Source organism: Macrotis lagotis, chromosome 1, assembly GCF_037893015.1.
Source record: "Macrotis lagotis isolate mMagLag1 chromosome 1, bilby.v1.9.chrom.fasta, whole genome shotgun sequence".
Classification (NCBI taxonomy): domain Eukaryota; kingdom Metazoa; phylum Chordata; class Mammalia; order Peramelemorphia; family Peramelidae; genus Macrotis; species Macrotis lagotis.
Window position 1 is genome coordinate 918,908,435 of NC_133658.1, and position 17,039 is coordinate 918,925,473.

General features: G+C 48.6%; 1 protein-coding gene across 1 annotated transcript; it reads left to right on the forward strand.

Moving 5' to 3' along the window:
• The first annotated feature begins 8,478 nt into the window (after positions 1–8,478).
• LOC141509959 (leukocyte immunoglobulin-like receptor subfamily B member 3) lies at positions 8,479–15,319 on the forward strand. The gene is made up of 11 exons (XM_074219864.1): positions 8,479–8,550; positions 8,829–8,864; positions 9,048–9,320; positions 9,538–9,831; positions 11,776–12,051; positions 12,279–12,572; positions 13,189–13,311; positions 13,388–13,430; positions 13,533–13,570; positions 13,656–13,711; positions 13,867–15,319. Exons 1-11 carry the CDS (start codon positions 8,517–8,519, stop codon positions 13,993–13,995), a joined length of 1,596 nt encoding a protein of 531 aa, XP_074075965.1. The 5' UTR covers positions 8,479–8,516; the 3' UTR covers positions 13,996–15,319.
• Positions 15,320–17,039: the final 1,720 nt, after the last annotated feature.

Genomic DNA, 17,039 nt, shown 5'->3' on the forward strand with positions numbered 1-17,039 from the left:
GCAAAATGTCACAGAATGACTGAGTGACACAATGTCCCCAACCAAGAAAACTTGGAAGATTCATGGGAAAGGTCTGTTTCTTTGGGACCATATGTTGATAAGAGCTGCATCCCTGAAGTGGGAACCTGCAAAAGTCCCCCAACACTAGCAGTACACTCAGCCCACTGCCGATAAGACTCTGCAGGGTCTCTCTGCTCTCCCTGGGGCAGGACTCTATGGCCTTGCCCAAGCCTAGATCCAGGACCCAGTGTGGGTCCCACATGACCATAGAGAAGCAGGGGTCCTCCTCACAGCTCCAGGGCAGAGGGTGGGGGTGGGGGCTTGTGTTCATCCTCAGACCAGAGCACAGTCCAGGAGAGCAGGCAGAGCCTCTCATAAGAACTTGAAGGAATTGGAGTTCCAGGGGATTCTCTCAAAAAGCCACAAAAGCTTTGGAAATACATTTAAATCAGATCATGGACAGAGACATGAGCAGACAATGAAAGAAGCTCACTATAGATAATTTCTTTGCTCCAAAGGAAGATCAAAAAACACACTGAGACTATAATAAAGTCAAAGCTTCTATATCTAAAACCTCCAAGAAAAGGACTGGTCTCAGGCTGTGGGAGAGCTCAGAAAAGACTTTGAAAAGAAAGTAAGGGAGGTGAAAGAAAAATTGGGAAGAGAAATGTGAGCAATGCAGAAAAATCATGAAAACCAAGTCTCTAACTTGGTGAAGGAGATACAAAAAAAAAAAATACTGAAGAAAATAACCTGCTAAAAACCATGGCTGGCATACAGAAGTCCTCCATAAATTTTTGTTGTCTGGATGATTTGGAGGGAATAAGAGTCTTAGTGAGGGAAGGGGCTTTGACCTCTGGTTCATTTAACAGAGGGAGAATGCGAAGCACAGAGAAATCAAGGATTAACCAAAATCTCAAGCTGGGTTCTCCAGTCTGCCCTGCCAAGAAACCCAGCCCCCCCCCATAGGTCACCTCAAAGACCACTTTCTCATGTATTGTCAGTGTCTCCCTGTCTACCTCTCCACTTTCTATTAACATGGCTGTGCTCCCCCACCCATTTTTGCCTTAGTTCCTGGAGGATGAGGGCTACAAGTGGTCCCTCCACTTTTCTCCTCTCACTTTCTTTTGTTATGGCAAATATTTGTTCTATCTCTTAAGTTCACAATAAAATATTTTTTTTAAAAAAGTATTGAACAGGAATGCAATTGTATCTTACCACACGGTAAAAAAGAATAACTTTTATGTTAGATTGATTTCTGTTGGGGGGATGGTAGAGAAAAGAAGAGAGGGAAGGAGAAAATGTAAAACTTAAAAATTTTGTAAAAGAAAATGAATGTTGACAACCACCATTGCATATTGTTGGAAAAATAAATTTTTAAAAAATTAAAAATGGAATGAACTTAAAGACATGAAATATCCAGAAGACTTAGATGAACTGATGCAAAATGAAGTAAGAAGAATCAGGAAAATGGTTCTTAACCATTTTTATTTTTAATTTTGATATATTCTAGATTATTTTCTATCTCCTCTGTCATTTTGCCCCCTTACAATCTGGCTTCCAGTGTCATCATTGCAGCAACACAGTTCTCTCCCAGGTTACCAGTGATCTTCATTGCCAAATCCAGTACTATTTCCTTATTCTCATTCATGATCTTGGACATAAGAGCATTAGAGTTGTCTGTCACCCATTTCTCTCTAGGTTTTCTGGACACCAATCTCCCTGGGTCACCTTCTCTCTAACTGACCATTCCTCTGTCTCTTCTCTCCAATTTTAAAGTAGATCTTGATCTGGGTCCGTTTGTCTTCTCACTCTTTGCTATTTTCATTGGTGATCTCATTAGTTCCCCTTCATCTAGTTATCATCTTTATGCTCACATTTCTCAGATTTCTGCCAATTCCAGCTAAAATCCAACCTCAGGGAATGATTTTAGAAAAATCTGAGTAGACTCAAAGGAGCAGAAAATTGAGGTGAACAGAACTAAGAGAAAAATTTACAAAACAGTATAGTCATGATCATTAGCTATGAAAGACTTAGCAGGTCTCATCAATTAAATGATCTAAAACAAATCCAAAAGAAACATGGTGAAAAATATGTCTACCTGCAATGAGAAAAGCAGTGGACTCTGAGTGCAGATTGAAGCAGACCTTTTTTCTGTTCTATTCCTTTGTCCAACTCTTCATTTAGGGGAAGGGGAGACATGGTTAGCATAGAAATGTTGTGCATGACATTGCTTAGAAAAGGACTATCATTTATTTCCCTTTCAATGGATGGAGAAGTGAGTGCAGTGGAGAGAATATGGAAGGGAAAATAAAAATAGAATTGAAATGTCAAAAATTGAAAAGCAAACTCTTATCTCCTATTAAAAAAAAAACCTTTTGGGGAATTGCCCAGGGTGGACTCAAGATGATTACATGAAGCTCAAATGCTCCCAGAACTTTTCCCTACCAAAGATAAATGAAGTCTCTGCACTGTCATTAAAGGAACAGATCCCACCAAGGAAAAGCAGAAGATCCACAGATGTTTTCAAGGTAGACAACATGGAGGATCTTCAGTGAAGGTCTGTCTCTTTGGGGTAAAGGGAAAGTCAAGTCCAGGGCGAATCAGAAAGCAAGTGGCAAGATTTTAGCAACAGTACAGTCTAGGTCTCCACAGCTTGACAACAACAGAGGTCCAGGCAGCTATATAGGAAGTCAGCAGGGAGAGTCCCGAGCCCAAAGATGGAACCCTGGGAAGACTGGGCTCAAAACAGGACTGAGTTGGGAACAAACAGCTGTATAATCTGAGCCTGTACATAAAGAAGGAAACAGACATCTGCAAGGCAAGATCTGGACAGCATCTTGACCAATGAAAAGTAAATGTCCAACCCAAGCTGCAGCATAAAAAGCTGGAATCTATACTTCCTATATTCCAGGAACAGAGCTCAAACAAAAAGGATGAGCAAAAAGCTAAAAGAGCGCTCAACATAAAAAACTACTTTATGGATAAGGATGGTAACAGTGCCATATCAGAAGAAGAAATTAGTGAAAAATTCATCAGAGCCCATAGATGTGCTTTAAAAAATAATTTGAAATCAGAGAGGATGAATGAAAATGGGGGAAAATGAAATGAGAGTCCTGCAAGAAAACTTTGAAAAATTGAGCAAATGTATAAACTTCTTTACAAGTAAAAATAACCAACTGGAAAAAGAATGTAACTCCTCAAAAAGAATTACATTTAACAACTGGAAAAGGAAACACAGAAGTTAATTGAAGAAAATAAAACTGTAAAAATTAGAATAGAAAAAATAGAAACCAATGAATCTACAAGAGTACATCAAACAAAGTAAAAAGACTGAAACAATTGAAGAAAATGTAAAGTATATTTTAGGAAAAACAAACAACCTGGAAAACAGATTCAGGAGAAAAAAAAATTATGCATCATTGGACTACTAGAGTGCTTAGACAAAAAGTAAAAATAACCTGAAAGCTTCTTGCATGAAATTATCAGGGAAAACTGTCCCAATCTCCTAGAACAAGAATACAATATAGCCATTGAAAGAATAAACAGAGCTCCTCCAGAAAGAGACACCTGATAAAAACTTCAAAGGCTGTTATAATCAAATTCCAGAATTTGCAAATAAATGAAAAAATACTGCAAGCAGAAAAAGAAAATAATTGAAATATAAAATATATGCAGTTAGACTCACAGAGGACTTATCAATCACAACATTGAAGGACTGAAGGACCTGGAATACCGTATATTGGATTGCGAAGGACAAAATACAACCAAGTATTTATTACCCTGCAAAATTGTGCATATACTGTAAGGAGGAAAAGATGAAAAGATGGATGTTCAATACTACAGAGGACTTCCAAAATATCCGGTCAAAAAGACAAGAACTGAACAAAGAATTCAATCATTCAAATTCATGACTCAGGAGATGCATTAAAAAGGTAAATTAAAAGGGGAAGGAAAAACCAAACTAAATGTTAGTCTAGACAATCAAAAGTCCTAAAAGGGAAGATATAACACTGGTAACTCTTGAGAATAATATTTCTTTCACGATGCTTGTAGGGCTGAAAGTAAATAAAGAGATTGAACTTAGAGCATATAGGTATGGTTGGGTCTTGTCCCTCCATTGAAGAGGGCCAAGGTGACATTACTATGTTTGAGACAAAAAGCCTTGGTGAATAGCAAAGGGTGTTTACTCCAAACTTAAATATCTCAGTTTTACTTGACCTGTGGACTTTATTTACAAAACTTAACCCTTTCTCTGATGAGGGCAACACAAACTGGGTGGGCCTGAGTCAATGTCTCCCTTACCTTACAATCAGTAGTAAAGTTCTTAAGAGAGACCTTCAGAGCATCCCAATACTTAGAGCATTTTGAGGGTCTATAGTTAATGGAATCAGTGTTGGATTTAGTCCATATTTTACTCATCATGTAAAGGTTAAGTACCTTAGATGGGGAGCTAAATGCAGGAGTGAGGGAGAAAGTATATTTAGGGGAAGGGGTACAAATTGTCTATGAAATGATTTGGTTTTGGAAGATCCTTTGGTTCATGAGGATTGTGTGTCTTTGAAGGGTATTTGAAAAAAGGTAAAAAAATTATAATTTGATGCAATTAAAGTCTCTTCAGAATTGTGCTTTTAATGAAAGAGAAGAGGGAAGGGTTCTTAGTGACTTTGAGGTGAAGCTACTTATGAAATAGTCAAACAACTTCTTTATCATGTAATACTTTGAGTTTATCAAGGAATCAATTAGTCAAGCTCTGCTTGATGGTACTTCAAATACACTATTTAGTTGATAAATAAAACCATTTGAAGAAGAACAAAGATTTATAATTTCAGATGGAAAGAATGGAGGGTGTGAACTCTGAGTAAACTGTATTCAATAAATTTGGCCCAGAGAATAAAATATATATATATATATATGTACACTCGAGTTTAAAAATCTATCCTACTTCCAGCCAAGATGTTGGAGAGAAGCCAAGCACTGTGCTAAGGTCTCCTGGATTTTCATCAGAATTAATATGAAATGAGTATCTTAACAGAATTCAAATCCACAAAATCCAGAAAAAGCAAAGGAGAAGAATATCTACTAACCTATCTCAGGGGAATGGGAGTGATCTGTAGACAGAGAGCAGAGGGTCAGCTCAGGAGCCATGGGGTGAGATCAGGACTAACCTCAGAACATCTGTAGAGGCTTTGGCTTGGAGAGTAAGTGTGAGATCAGTGCAATGGGTGTGAGAACTCCAAGGCAGTGGCTGGATAGCAATCTGTTCATTCCCGCTGGCCGGGAAGACCAGAGCCACATGCCCTGTGTTTTCAGGGGAGTCCCTGTGTTTCCAGTTGGGCCCTCTCATCCCTCTGAGAGAAAGGGACTCTTCCCAGAAAAAAACACAGTGACAACCTCCCCACCACCCCCTCCCATGGCTCAGATGTAGGCAGCAGATCTGAGTGAATAATAAGGAGATTTCCATTAATACTTTTTCAAACCTACAGTAAAAATTGCCTTACATACACCCTAATGGTTAAAATTCTTGAAACAATGTTCCCTGTTAGGAAGTAAATATTTGGAATGTTGAAAAGTTATAAAAATCAAGACTGAACCCAAAGATGGGACCAAACCTCCCCATCTTTGCAGGGATTAGCTAAGTAATCCACAGGTCTATGACACTTCTCAGAATTTCATATTTTTAAAAAATGACAAGCCCCTGTCAACAAAACAATAATTCGCTGCCCGAAATGGAAAGGATTAAGTCTTTGAGTATTCTTAATTACTTCCCCTATTAACTCACCCTCTTCTTCAGTAGGATTGCAATCTCTCTTTGGGAGGTCAGAGGACTGTTTGGGAGCATAATCCACAAAATAATTGCCTTCATTGAACTTGAAAAAAATATTGATCAGTTTTGCTGACTTTTCCCCTCTCTCATTTTAGCAATATTCTTTGTGATTAGGGTTGGCTCTCTGGGGCAAAGGGAAATTTGGCTAATATTAAAAAAAGACATCAATAACAATGAGAAATTTTAGATCCTAACATTTGCTCGTCACCATCAAACAACCTGGCCAGCAAAGAAATAATTATTTAAATAGCCATTGAAAATGAAATAAAAATCAATACTTTGATTTTGATATTTAAAAAATGGAAGCAACTGTTTTATCAACATGAGAGGTGTTTGGCTTCCACAAGAATGTAAGGGGAGATTGTTGGTTTACATTACAAAGACTGCGGTCTGCCTGCATTGTTGCCTAGGGGTAGGTATGTGAGTGTAAGATGAAGAAGTTGACCTCTACTTGAGCAAGACCTGAGATTACATCAGGCATGCCCCATGTGGTTCCCAGTTGACTCATGGTCCTTGTCCTTTACAAGTGAGCTGCTTGAGGAGATTCGTGCATTTTGCTTTCTCTTCCTTGTGCTTATTAGTATAATAACCAGGGAAAGAAAACAATATGGGGTCAATATATCAATTAGATTGCAACCCCAGTCAGTGATTGACAGGAAGCAGAGGGACAAGCCTTACAAACTCCATATAAGAGTGGACATTTCATAATTTAAGGCTTTCTTTTGTTGGTAGAAAGGGTCTTTCTTTGCAGAGAAGAGTTAATAGAAGTCATTTTATCACTCTGGACTAAGTATTGCAGAAGGACACTTCCTGAACTTTTTAGTGTTATTGGGATACCACAAGTACTTCAGTTCCTTCAAGGGCCTATGCAAGGCTTTGACTACTCTCATGGACTGTGCTCTGGTCTGTGGAGGACCACAAGCAATGTCCTCTGCCCTGGAGTCATGAGGAGTATCCTTGCTCTATGACAGTATGAGGGCCCAGACTGTGACCAGGGTCTAAATATGGACAAAGAACAAGATTCCTGCCCAAGAGACAGAGGAGAAACCTCAAAAATTTCCCCCCAACTGCTTAGCTTCCATGGTCTGAGCTCTCTGGAAGTAGTTAAAGAGTGGTTCCTTGTAGGGAGACTCCACGGTCCTGCCTCCATTTCCTGGGATCTGGGGTGCACTGAAGACCACCCTGACCTGGGCTCTGTACTCATTCTGAAAGAGGTTTCCAGCTGATATTCCAAGTTGGGCTTGGTGTTTCCTGGGTTTGCAGGAAGCAACTTGACCAGGTGCCCTGCAGGTTGTTCCCAGAAGGCTGGAGTGTAAGGGGTTAATAGACAGAGTACTTGGCCATGAGGAGTTCATCCTGAGAGTCACTGAGACTAGGGACAACAGGAATGTCTATACCAGAGTGCTCTGAACTCAGGAAGGTGCTCTGGCCCTTCTCTCTCTTTGTTCTCCTGCCCTTCACCCATATCTTGTTGAATATTCTCATTATCCCTCTGCCTCTCATCCTTATCTTGTTGAAGAATCCACATATTCCAGGATACACACCTTTTGTGGCATGCCCCTTACACTTTCACAGTGCCTGGAGATGAGGAATGCTGATACAAGGGGACTAGGCTTATATATACCCTAACTCAACTAAGTGAGTCAGAGATGGAGCATATACCTGCATTAAACTCCTTGCTTATCTCTCACTGGCTGACTTTCATTATTGAACATGCAGGACATGTCCTGGGGTGTGCCCTGAAGAGCTGTGTAAATTAGGCTGATGCCCGGCTGCCCAGAGTGGACCACAACACTAGAGCTCCTTCACTCCCACCCAGGGATCCTTGGCTGCACTGCTGCCGCTTCCAACCTGGAGAAACAGAGCCTTCCCACAATCTACCAGGTTACTCTGGGATAGAGAATTGCTTTACTGGATCTTTCTGTGGGTTCTGTCTCTTGAGAATTTACTTTGAATAATAACTTTAAGGTTTTCTGAAGTATTTTGGAAGAGAACTCCTAGCCTCATCCCACCATCTTCTGCCTCTTTTCACTTTCTTACATTTCATTCTGATGAAGAGGGGACATAGCCCAGAAATTTTGTGCATGACTTTGTTGGGATAAGGGCTACCATTTATTTCCTTCTCAATGGGTAGAGAAGGGAGTGGAGAAAATAGAAATAAAATGGAATTTTCAACCATTTGAAAACTAAATGAAAGCTCACCTCCAATTTTTTTTTTTTATCATTGCTTTACTGTCAGTGATGTTCCCGTGACGTCATCTCCAATTTATCCTGTCTAGATTTTGCTTATCCATCTGGATTGTCTGGTGTCCCGGCCACTAGACAGTCACTGGGCAGGGACAGTCTTCACTGTCTTTCTTAACACCCAAAGAGCTTAGCTTAGTAACTGGAACACTGTTTTTTTCCAAAAATATTGGTTGATTGATTTAGAGGGTTTCCCAGAAAGTTGTAGCAGAGTAAAGGGCCATTTACCTTCTGTCCAGTTTACAGAGAGAGAAGGCAAGGTCCTGAAAAGGACAAGACCTGGGCCAATCTCAAGCTGGACTCTCCAACCTCCACCCCCAAGAAGTTCACCCCACCCCCATGGAGCAGGGGAAACCACAAAAGAGGAAGCTGACCCTACCCTGTGTGATGACTGTCTACTAAGAGGTTGCACCCACTCTTTCTGTCACCAGCCCTGGACAATACAATGGCCCCCACACTCTCTGCCCAGCTGTGCCTTGGTAAGTCCTAGGCAGTGGTGGCCTTCCAGAGGGAGAACAAGGATATCAGGAACCTGAGAGAACTGCAGGGACCCCTCCTCCCCATTTTACAAAGCAAGAAATGGAGGCACCAGGAGAAGGGGCACAAGCAGGACAGTGGTCCAGGGCTCCTGGGGTCTGGCTGCCCCTCTGCATCCAGATCTAGCCTGGGACTCTGAGGCCTCATTCCCTTGTCCATCAAGTTTAAGATGTGGGTTCTGGGGCAGAAAGCTGAGTCTAACCCAGAGCCTTTTCTCCAGGGCTGTGTCTGTGCTGGGGCATCTGGGCACAAGAGGGTGAGTCCTTTCCTCAAATGCCCCCTTCCTTTCTTTCCTGTTCAGCACTGGGAGCTGTCCCCGGGACAGGAAGGGAAAGGACGATGGGAATTGGGTCCAGGGGAGATTCTGGGAGGTGGGCTGGGTGTGAGCCCTGGAGACGCAGGGGTGAGGGGTACTCCTTGGGCTCTGCTTCTCTTGCAGGTCCACTGCCTAGACCCTCCCTCAGGGCTGAGCCAGGCTTGGTGATCCCCTGGGGGAAGCAAGTGATCCTATGGTGTGTAGGGACCCTGGGGTCCGAACTGTACCGTCTGAGGAATGAAAGAAACTATGTGGACATGGAGAAGTCTGCAGATGGGAGGGAGGCCAAGGCCTTCATCTCTTACATGGAAAGAGAGACTGCTGGGAAATACAAATGTTCTTACAAAAAGCAATCGTGGTCAGAGGCCAGTGAGGACCTAGAGCTGAGAGTGACAGGTGAGAGGAGACTCCCTACACCCCTCAGCCCCAGTCTGAGACTCTGGCCCCATCCAGGACTGGTTCTGGCCCCTAAACCCCCACATTCCTGCCAGCCCAGGGCTCCATTGAAACCAGGAGAGAGATAGTAGCAGGCTTGTGCTCCTGCCCTGCCAGTCCAGCCTGGGCATGGGGGGGCACTGTGCCTGTTCTCATGCCAGGCTCTCCCCTCTCCCAGGTTCCTATGACCCCCCCTCCCTCTCAGCCTTTCCGAGCTCCCAGGTGACCTCAGGACACAATGTGACCTTCCAGTGTCAGTCATTGAGCACCTATGGCAGGTTTGCTCTGTACAAGGCTGGAGAACAGATTATCCACTGGCAGACCCAGAACACTGGCCGGGGGGCTCATGCCAACTTCTCCATCCTCTCTGTGACTCCTGCCGACGGAGGGACTTATCGATGCTACAGCTTTCACAGTAACAACCCTTATGTGTGGTCAGCCCCCAGCAATCCCTTGGTGCTCAGGGTCACAGGTGAGAGAGTCCCAGCCCTCTCCACCCCTTCCAACCTCCCAATCTCCCTCAGTGATCCTGGTGATCCACTCTGCCTGCTCAGGGACCTGCCAGCAAGGGACCAGGGACTAGAAGGATTGGGGGGGCCCGGAGGCTCACAGGGAAGGGATGGGGACTCTGAGTAGTGGGTCATCCTCAGATAGAGGGGCCTCCCCTCCCTGTCCCTAGGTCCATTCTCCACTCTGATCATTGCCCCCCCCCCCCCCTTGACATTCCCATGGATATGAGCTCCCCAGGAAAGGAGCTAGGAAGGCAAGAGACCTCCAGGAGGAAAGGGGGCAGAGGATGGCTAAGGTTGGACGGGGGTCTCTCTCATCCTAGAAGCCCCCAGCTCTGCTGTCCTGCCTTCCCCGTGGGGCACCAGAGCCCCTCCTCCACAGAGGCAGGCAGCAGGACTCTGTCCTTCCTCCCCCCTCCCCCAATGTTCCAGGACCCCATTTCACAGATGGGAAAATGAGGCCCCAGAGGGCAGGGACGTGCCCCCTCCCACTCCCCATCCAGGGCTCCCTCCAGACCGAGCCCCTTTTCATTCTCTCTGAGGAGACTTGGTCACTGGTGCCTGAAGCTGGCCCCTGTGAGATGGACAAGGCAGGGGCTGGGCTGGCAGTCAGGGTCCAGTCTGCCTCCTCTGCCACCTCCTGCCCCTTGGCACCAGGTGTGTGCCTCCCCTTCCTCTTAGAATGTGGATGTCTCCGAGGCTTCCTGTCCCCAGGATGTCTGTCTTGAAATCCCCCTTTGCTCCTTCAACTTGTGCCAGAGGTTCTGCTCTTATCCACATTTTACCAAAGAGGAAAGTGAGGCAGAGGCTAGGGGACTTGGCCATCGTCACATGGCCAGGAAAGATGTAGGCTGGATTGGAACTCAGCTCTTCCTGAGGGAAAATCCAGCCAGCCCGCAGACTCCTCTGAACACTTCTCTGTTTTGGGGAATGGCCCAGTTGGGGGTCTTCCTTCCCTTCCTTTTACTGTTTCCTGATTAGACTTTACCCCCAGGGTCCCCTTCTCTCCCACCCCCTCCCATATCTTAGCAGCCTCAATTCCTGCAAATATTGCCTAGATTTGTTGGTATGGAAGCTTCTAGAGCACAGGAGTCCTTTATGTTCTCTGCACTCCTGCACCCACCTAGGGGGAGGCGGGCCCTTATCTAGGGCCTCCCCAAGTGGGGTCTGGCTGGATTAAATGAGCCCCAGCCAAGAGCCCGGAAAAGCTCATTCTATCCCTGCTGCTCCAGACTCCAGGTAAGCATCTTGATGGGCACCTCAACCTTCCTCATACTCCTCTTCCTCATCTGTCACCCACATTGGGGCTGAGGGTCCAGGGGAAGATTCTGGAAGGGGCCCTAGGGGTGAGCCCTGGGGATGCTGGGATGCCAGGAATCTTCCAGCCAGCCCGCAGACTCCTCTGCACACTTCTCTGTTTTGGGGAATGACCCAGTTGGGGGTCTTCCTTCCCCTCCTTGTACTTTTTCTGGGTTAGACTTTACCCCCAGGGTACCCTTCTCCCCCAGCCCTTCCTGTATCTTAGCAGCCTCATTTCCTGTAAATATTGCCTAGATTTGTTGGTATGGAAGCTTCCAGATCACAGGAGTCCCTTATGTTCTCTGCACTCCTAGGCCCACCTGGGGGGAGGCTGGGTCCTTACCTAGGGCCTCCCCAAGTGGACTCAGGCTGTCATTCTGTCCCTGCTGCCCTTGTGTCATCCTCCCCCCCCCCCCCAGAGGCACCAGGTCTCTCCAGACTCCAAGCAAGCATCTGGATGAGCATCTTAACCTTCCTCATACTCCTCTTCCTCATCTGCCACCCACATTGGGGCTGAGGGTCCAGGGGAGATTCTGGAAGGGGCCCTGGGGGTGAGCTCTGGGGAGGCAGGGCTGAGGGGGACCTGCTGCTCTCTGCTTCTCTTGCAGGTCAAATGCCCAGACCCACTCTCAGGGCTGAGCCAGGCTCGGTGATCACCTGGGAGAAGCCAGTGACCCTCTGGTGTGAGGGGCCCCCAGGGGCTGATCTGTACCTTCTGAGGAAGGAAGGAGAAGACCTGAACATGGAGATGTCTGGGGATGGGAGGAGGGCCCAGGTCCTCATCTCTCACATGACAGCAATAAATACTGGGAGATACCAATGTCTCTACATGAACCAATCATTGTGGTCAGAGGCCAGTGACCCCCTGGAGCTGAGAGTGACAGGTGAGAGGAGACTCCCGCCCATCCTCATCCCTAGTCTCAGAATCTCGCCCCATCCAGGGGTGGCTCTCGGCTCCTGAATCCCCAAACCCCTGTCAGACTTCCGCTAAGTTAAAGCCAGGAGGAGAGAAGCACGAAGCGGCTGCTGTTCCTCCTCTGCCAGCTCTAGCCTGGGCACAGAGGGGAGAGGGTTGTGCCTGTTCTCATGCCAGGCTCTCATACTCCCCCAGGTGCCTATGACCCGCCCTCCCTCTCAGCCTTGCCCAGCTCCCAGGTGCCCTCAGGACAGGAGGTGACCCTCCGGTGTCAGTCACAGCTGGGGTATGGCACCTCTGCTCTGCTTAAGGATGGAGAAGAGATCATCCGCTGGGGGGACCAGAACAATGAACTGGAGAATGAGACCAACTTCTCCATCCCGGCTGTGAGCCCTGCCCATGGAGGGACTTATCAATGCTACAGCTTTATCAGTAACTACCCGTATGTGTGGTCAGCCCCCAGTGACCCCCTGGTGCTCAGGGTCATAGGTGAGAGACCCCCAGGCCTCCCCACCAATCCCACCACTCCAAGTTCCCTCACTGATCTTGGGACCCACCCTGCCTCCTCAGGGTCCTGCTCCAGAGGGCCCCAAGGGCCACAGAGCCAGGGGATAGGGGACTCACTGGGCGGGGGTGGGGAGTCTGGGCACCGGATCATCCTCTGAGAGAGGGGCCTCCCCTCCCTGACCCCAGGTCGATTCCCCACTCTGGTCATCCGGGACTTTTCCCTGGGGCAGGCCCCCAGGAGAGGTGGTAGGAAGGCAAGGAGCCTCCAGAAGAGTGTGCAGAGAATGACCAAGAATGGGCTGGGGTCTCTCTCATTCTGGAAGCCCCCAGCTATGCTGTCCTGCTCTCCCTGAGGGGCACCAGAGCCCCCCCACATACAGAGGCAGGCAGCAGGACTCTGTCCCTCCTGCCACCGTCCCCCCACTGGTCCTGGAGTCCATTTCACAGATGGAAAAGTGAGGCCCTAGAGGGCCCACCTAGCAGGGGAGCATTTCCTTACCTAGGGTCTCACCAAAGGGGGTCAGGCCAGATTAGTGAGTGTGCCCCAGCCAAGGGCCACTAAAAAGGTCATTTCCCCCTGCCCTTGTTTCACCCTCAGCCACTCCAGGTCTCTCCAGCCTCCAAGTAGGCATCTTGGTGGGCACCTCAACCTTCCTCATCCTGCTCTTCCTCCTCCTCCTCTTCCTCTTCTGCCGATGCTGGCGACATCGAACCAGACTCAGTGAGTTCTTGGGGGGAAGGGGAGTGACGGATTGGAGAGGAGCTGAACCCCACTAAAGGCCGACTCTGCTTTGCAGGAAAAGGGGACAGAGACACAGAGGCCAAGAGGACCACCAGAAGGTGGGGCTCCAGACACCCCCGAATCTCCCCAGCCCCTCCCCCAACACCTGCTTACCTTCCCAGACCTCCCCACTCAACATTTTGTGTCTTCTTGCTCCCCAGCTCTGACCCAGCTGGGACCCCCCTGGAGGAGACCCTGTGTGAGTGTGAGGGGCAGGGGCAGCGGGGCCTGGGCTGGGCAGGGCCGGGGTCCTGGCCCCTCATGCCTTCTCTTCTTGCCTCCAGATGCAGATGTGGGTGAGGACAGACACACAGAGGAGGCCAGACCAGAGGACGCGGCTGTGAGTTCCCCCCAGACCCCTCCTCCCTTCTGCAGAGCTTTCCTTCTGAGAGGAATGGGGGGGCTCCCCCAAAGTCATACTGCTAGGGGAGGCTCAGGTCATTCCCCTTCTCTTCCCTGTCCCATGTCCCCTTCCATTCCTTCATCTCCTGCCAGGCTCCAGTAGGAGAAGACCCTCAGGAAGTGACATATGCCCTGCTGAACCTCAACAGCCTCAAGGGTAGGGCTGAGGACCCTTCCCACTCTGGAGCAGGAGACCCCAGCCTCTATGCTGCCCTGAAATGAACTCCACCAGAGCCCAGGGGAACCCAAGAGAAAGTGGGACCCTTTCCACGTCTGCATCTGAGAAAACTGAAGCTTCCAGACTTGATGGGGAAGCTCTGTGCTTAAACCAGCTCCCCTAAGAGACACCGGAGTCACAGCTGGAGGACCCCCCTGGGGTTCCCAAGCATCTGCTCTTTGCCTTTGGCCTGCCAGCACGGTGCTTAGCCTCTTCCAATTCATGGGAAACTTCCAGAAAAAGACCATTTATGACCCATTTCTTCCCCATTCTGAGGGTGAAGGGAGACAACACACAGGGAGGGTTTCAGGTGAGGGTGATGTCATCTGTCCTGATGAAATGACCTCAGGATCTGATAATGGACCATTTAGACCCTGCTGAGGACTTGGGTGCAGGAACTTCCTTATCCAGTATCCAGTCTGGCCTAAGACATTGACTGGTGACTCAGTTTCCCACTTCGTCAACTGAAGAAATCATCATCTACCTCCCCATTGTTCTCAGGGACCTGGGATCATGTCAAAGCCCCAGCAGGGTGCCTGCACATGGCAGGCCCTCTCCATAAGTGCAATTCAATGGTGATGGTCTTCGGGGTAGTTGCCCCCTACAGATTGTTTTACAGCAAAAATGGAGAAGGATCACTACCCCAGGGGCCAGGTGGCTGTCCCCTTACCTCAAGTCCCCCATGCTCCCACACCCTAAGTCTCTTGCAATGACCACCAGAGTCATTTCCTAAAGCACTGTTGGGGACCGCCTCTCATCCAGAAACTCATAGAAAAAGGGCACTCCAGGCCTTTCAGGCCTAGGCCAGCCCTCTCCCACCTGTCTTCTCACACTTGCTCCTCAGCAGTTGAGCCCACCTGTTGTGCCCTAATCCAGACCCTCCAGATTCTTGCCCCATCCCATCTGCCCCCCCCATTCCACTGCCAACCTCCGTTCCCCATTTCTCCTCCATGTGGCCCATTCTCTCCATTAGACTGGAAGCTGATTTAGAGCAGCATCTGCCTTTATCCTCTTTTTGGGGCCCTAAACTTGGTGGAGCACCATGGTGGGATACGGTGGAGTGGAGACTGCAGGGGTCCAGCTTCAGCCCTGGCGCCCCTCCCAGAGGAGCTGCTGCTGGGGGGGGGTGGCTTTCTCCATTTTCCTCCCTCAGTATGGGCTGCAGAGGCTGGCAGAGGGTGTTGCCACCAGAGCCTGGTCCCCACTGTTCCCATCATCTCCTCCCTGTCAAGGAGGGCCAGCTCAGCAAGAGCTTTATTCAGAAATAAAGATGTTAACCTGGGGAGGGGGCTTCATTTAGTCTTTCTCCTCGTTGTCACTGGTGCCCCACACTGCCCTGGCTCTTCTTGGCATTTTAGTCTTGATGAATTCTGAGGAGGTGGAAGGGGGCAGAGGGTCAGGGAGAGGAGGCAGGTGCTGGGGGGCTTGTGGATGCCCATGGAGATCCATTCCTCCATCAATAAACATCTGGGAGTCACCTTCTTTCTCCCATGCACTTGACGAAGGGCTGGTTGGACTACAGGGGCTCTGAGGAAGGGGCTCTGCCTCCTCCAAAGAGAGGAAGGGACTTGGCCTACCCCACTCTTCTCTTCTTCCTCACCTTCCTCTCCTCACTTTGGCCTCAGGCCCATGACCATCCACAGCAGGGATGACCCTGGACAACCCTGCCTTCAACCAACGATGATCCAAACATGACCCCAAATAAGGGGTGCCAGGAAACCCTGAGGAAGAAGAGACCTCAGAAGCAGGGTAGTGCCTGCTCCCACCAGGTGTATTTCATTAGGCAGAACTGGCCAGGCTCATGCCCTCCTTGGAAACAGGGATGTCTGGCTGGGGAGAAGCCCCAGGACAAGGAGCCTGAGTCCAGCTGGGGCTGGCTCCCGGAATGGGTCCCCAGGAGGAGGGGTTGGGGGCCCCATGTTGGCAGAGGTGTATGTGCCAACCAGCAGGCTTTGGGCAGACACACTGATACCAGAAGAAGGGGACCTTGGAGAAGGTTGGCTGAGGGAGGGATGAGGAACCAGGATGAGCACTGACTTAACACAGTGTCTCTCTTATAAAATGGGAGCTCTGTTAATGGGGATCCCAGAATAAATCAAAGCAGGAGGCTAGAGGGGAGGGGCAGGGGCAGGGGCACCTCTAGACTGAAGAAGAAGGAAGCATACAGCAGGAGAGGAAGGGGCTTGGAGAAGTGGGGGGCAGGGATGGGCAGTGAGCCTCCTCCCTTCTCCTTCTCTTCCCTTCCCCAGAACCCCCCATGGCCCCCGTGCTCACCCAAACTGTCAAATCCAGGAAGCTCTGCTTCTCCCATCCCTGGCTTCCCCAGAAATGAGGGAGGGGCCATTCAGGTGCCCCCACCCCCATTTCCTCTAAGTTTGAAGCCCCAGTGTGGCTCCTCCCCCTTCCTCCCTCTTTTACCCCTCTGCCTCCCCAGACACATCAGACAGATCCAGAGGGTCCCTCCCCCCTTCCCAGCTCCTTCCTTCTTCTCCCTGTGACCCTCCATTTACAGTGGGGGGGTGGGAGGACTGAGGAGGGGGATTGTGTCCAAGAAAAGAGTGGGTGCTGGGAGTCACAGGTGGTGTGGGGCCTCTTGACAGTGAAGACCTCCCCAGGAACTTTCAGGGGATGGGGGGACAATTTCAGTTCAGTGCCTTGAGTAGAACCAGGCTGCAGAGGAAGGGCAGTGAGCTGGGGAGGAAGTATAAGCACTGAGGGAAGGAGGGGACAGGCTGGGGGGCAGGAGCCAAGTGCCCCCCACTCTCAGGTCTCTGCCCCCCATCCTTTCCTGCCTCAGCTTCAGCAGCAGGGGGGCTGCACATGGTGTCTCCACTTTCCTTCCTCTCACTTTCCTTTTATTTGTGGGAATTTTTTCTTCTTTATCTTAAATTCACAAAGAAATTAAAAAAATTAGTGGTGGAAAATGAATTAAACAGAATAGTATTCCACTTCAATATAAAGGAATATTATATTAGATTGATTTCTATGGGGGGAGGAAGGGAGGGAGGAAGAAAAATGTAAAATTCAAAATTTTGCAATAAAAAGAATG